At 47.7% G+C, this 1,965-nt stretch overlaps 1 protein-coding gene across 1 annotated transcript in view; it reads right to left on the bottom strand.

Annotated features, from left to right (window-relative positions):
* Positions 1–1,965, bottom strand: part of PSMD9 (proteasome 26S subunit, non-ATPase 9) — a 15,330-nt gene that overhangs the window by 9,565 nt on the left and 3,800 nt on the right. The window contains exon 2 of the mRNA XM_004709595.2: positions 1,107–1,209. Within this exon, the coding sequence (XP_004709652.1) occupies positions 1,107–1,209 (103 nt within the window). The remainder of the gene's footprint in view (positions 1–1,106; positions 1,210–1,965) is intronic.

The following is a 1,965-nucleotide window of genomic DNA, read 5'->3' as shown; positions in this document are numbered from 1 at the left end:
GATATCAGGGGCTCAAGTGGGAAGAGAATGCTTTGAAAATGATAATGGCAGCATATGTGCAAAGTGCTTGACACACTGGATGAATGTATGGATTGTGATAAGAGATATAAGAGCCCCAACAGAAGTATTTAAAAAAAAAAACAGAGCACAACAGTGACGAAGAAGAGAAACATGGTTGAAGGGAGACAGCAGATGGTGTAAGATATGAAAATAACAATAATTTATAATTTATCAAGGGTCCATGAGTGTGGGTTTCGATAGGCATAATTAATTGTACAGTTAAAATAGGTGGGGGAGGGCGGGAAAAAGTGAGGAGCTGATACCACGGGTTCAATTAGAAAGAAAATGTTTTGAAAAAGATGATGGCAACATATGAACAAATGTGCTTGATACAATTATGTATGGGTTGTTAAAAGCCCCCAATAAAATGATTAAAAGAAAAGAAGAACTAAACAAAAAAACACTCAAACCTTTTCCCATCCAGTTCATCTTGCCTCTAGCGACCCTAATAAGAGGAGAACTGCCGCCCGGGGTTCGCCGAGCCGTCCTGTGAGGAAAGCAGATTGGCGCAACTTCTCCCGGCCGTGCTAGCGGGCTTCAAGTGCTGACGCTTGTTAGCAGCCCAGCCCTTAAAACCACTGCACCTCCAACGCTCCTCAAAATAACAATGAAATTGTAAAATGAGGAGCTAATTCCAGGAACCCAAGAGGAAAGCGAAATTTGAGAATGATGAGGGCAACAAATGTATAAGTGTGCTTTACACAATTGATGTATGCATGGATTGTGATGAACTGTATGAGCCCCAATAAAATGATTTAAACACACACACACACACACACACACTTGGATAAAGCAAAAAAATTAAAAATAACAATTAAATTGTAAAATTAGAACCCTTCTTAGGTCGGTGTAAAAGAGAGGGACTGACACTGGCTACAACTGTGGGCTCAGACACAGCAAAGATGCTGGCCCGGCAAGGCTGCCTTCTGTTTGCTCTCAGGGTCGTGTTGAGCCTCAGTGGCACCTTACAACAACACCACCACCACCAGAAGCCAACCCGTTCCCTTGGTTCTCATCAGGTACAAGGCGGGTCACTCAGCACTCACAGACAATGTTGTGCCTTGCGGTTCGGACCTGATACAGGTCCACGTCTGACCGGGGGTAATCTTCGCAGTCCACCAGGGGCTCGCTCATCCCGACTCCTTTTTGCTAACGGGGGTAAAAAATAAACATGGTTAACAAGGTTCCCCACCAAGTTGCTCCGGCTCCCCAGCCCCGGCCACAGCTGTGTGGTGATAACAAGGGAGACGCGATAGGACAGTGATAGAATAAGGCGTTACCTACCAGGTGCTGCTCACTCCTGACAACCTGGGGGTGGGGTGGTGGTGGCACTATCACTTACAACGCACATTTCAGATTACGAGTCATGCAGGGACACACATTCTCCGTTTTTTGAAGTTAGAATGGTGCAGATAAACCAGAGTCTCCTGGTGGGTGGGGGGCGGTTATCAGCACCCCCAAGGCCAGGCTCTTTCTGTGACTCCTCCAAACCCAAGGACAGGGTCCTTGGTGGTGGGATGAGAGTGGAAGCCCTACACAACATCCAGCTGGGGGTGGGTTGGTGGGGGTCAGAGCTTGCTGCTCTGAGAATAAAGTGAGGGCATCTCCAGAAGGAGGTGCGGTTCCCACTGGGGCCCCCGGAGAGGAGCCAGATGGCTGGGGATCGGCAGAGGGAGGCAGACTTCTATTTGCTATCTTTGGGCAGGGTCTCAGTTTTGCACATGGAACTACATCACCTCCTTGAATCAAAGCATTTGTTTTGACATTTTAAAGGCATTGTCTACTTCAGGCAAAAAATGACACATCCAAAACAAGCCACCTGGGATAAGGCTGGGGCTTGGCTGGGTCACACTGCTGTGACTCTCAGTGTGCCTGCACAAGCTGTGGGCCACGGCTAAGAGCCTC

The sequence above is a fragment of the Echinops telfairi genome, unplaced genomic scaffold, assembly GCF_000313985.2.
Source record: "Echinops telfairi isolate 266 unplaced genomic scaffold, ASM31398v2 ScPeMD7_7412;HRSCAF=8450, whole genome shotgun sequence".
In the NCBI taxonomy this organism is placed as follows: Eukaryota; Metazoa; Chordata; class Mammalia; order Afrosoricida; family Tenrecidae; genus Echinops; species Echinops telfairi.
This window is presented reverse-complemented; position numbering and strand designations above follow the sequence as displayed.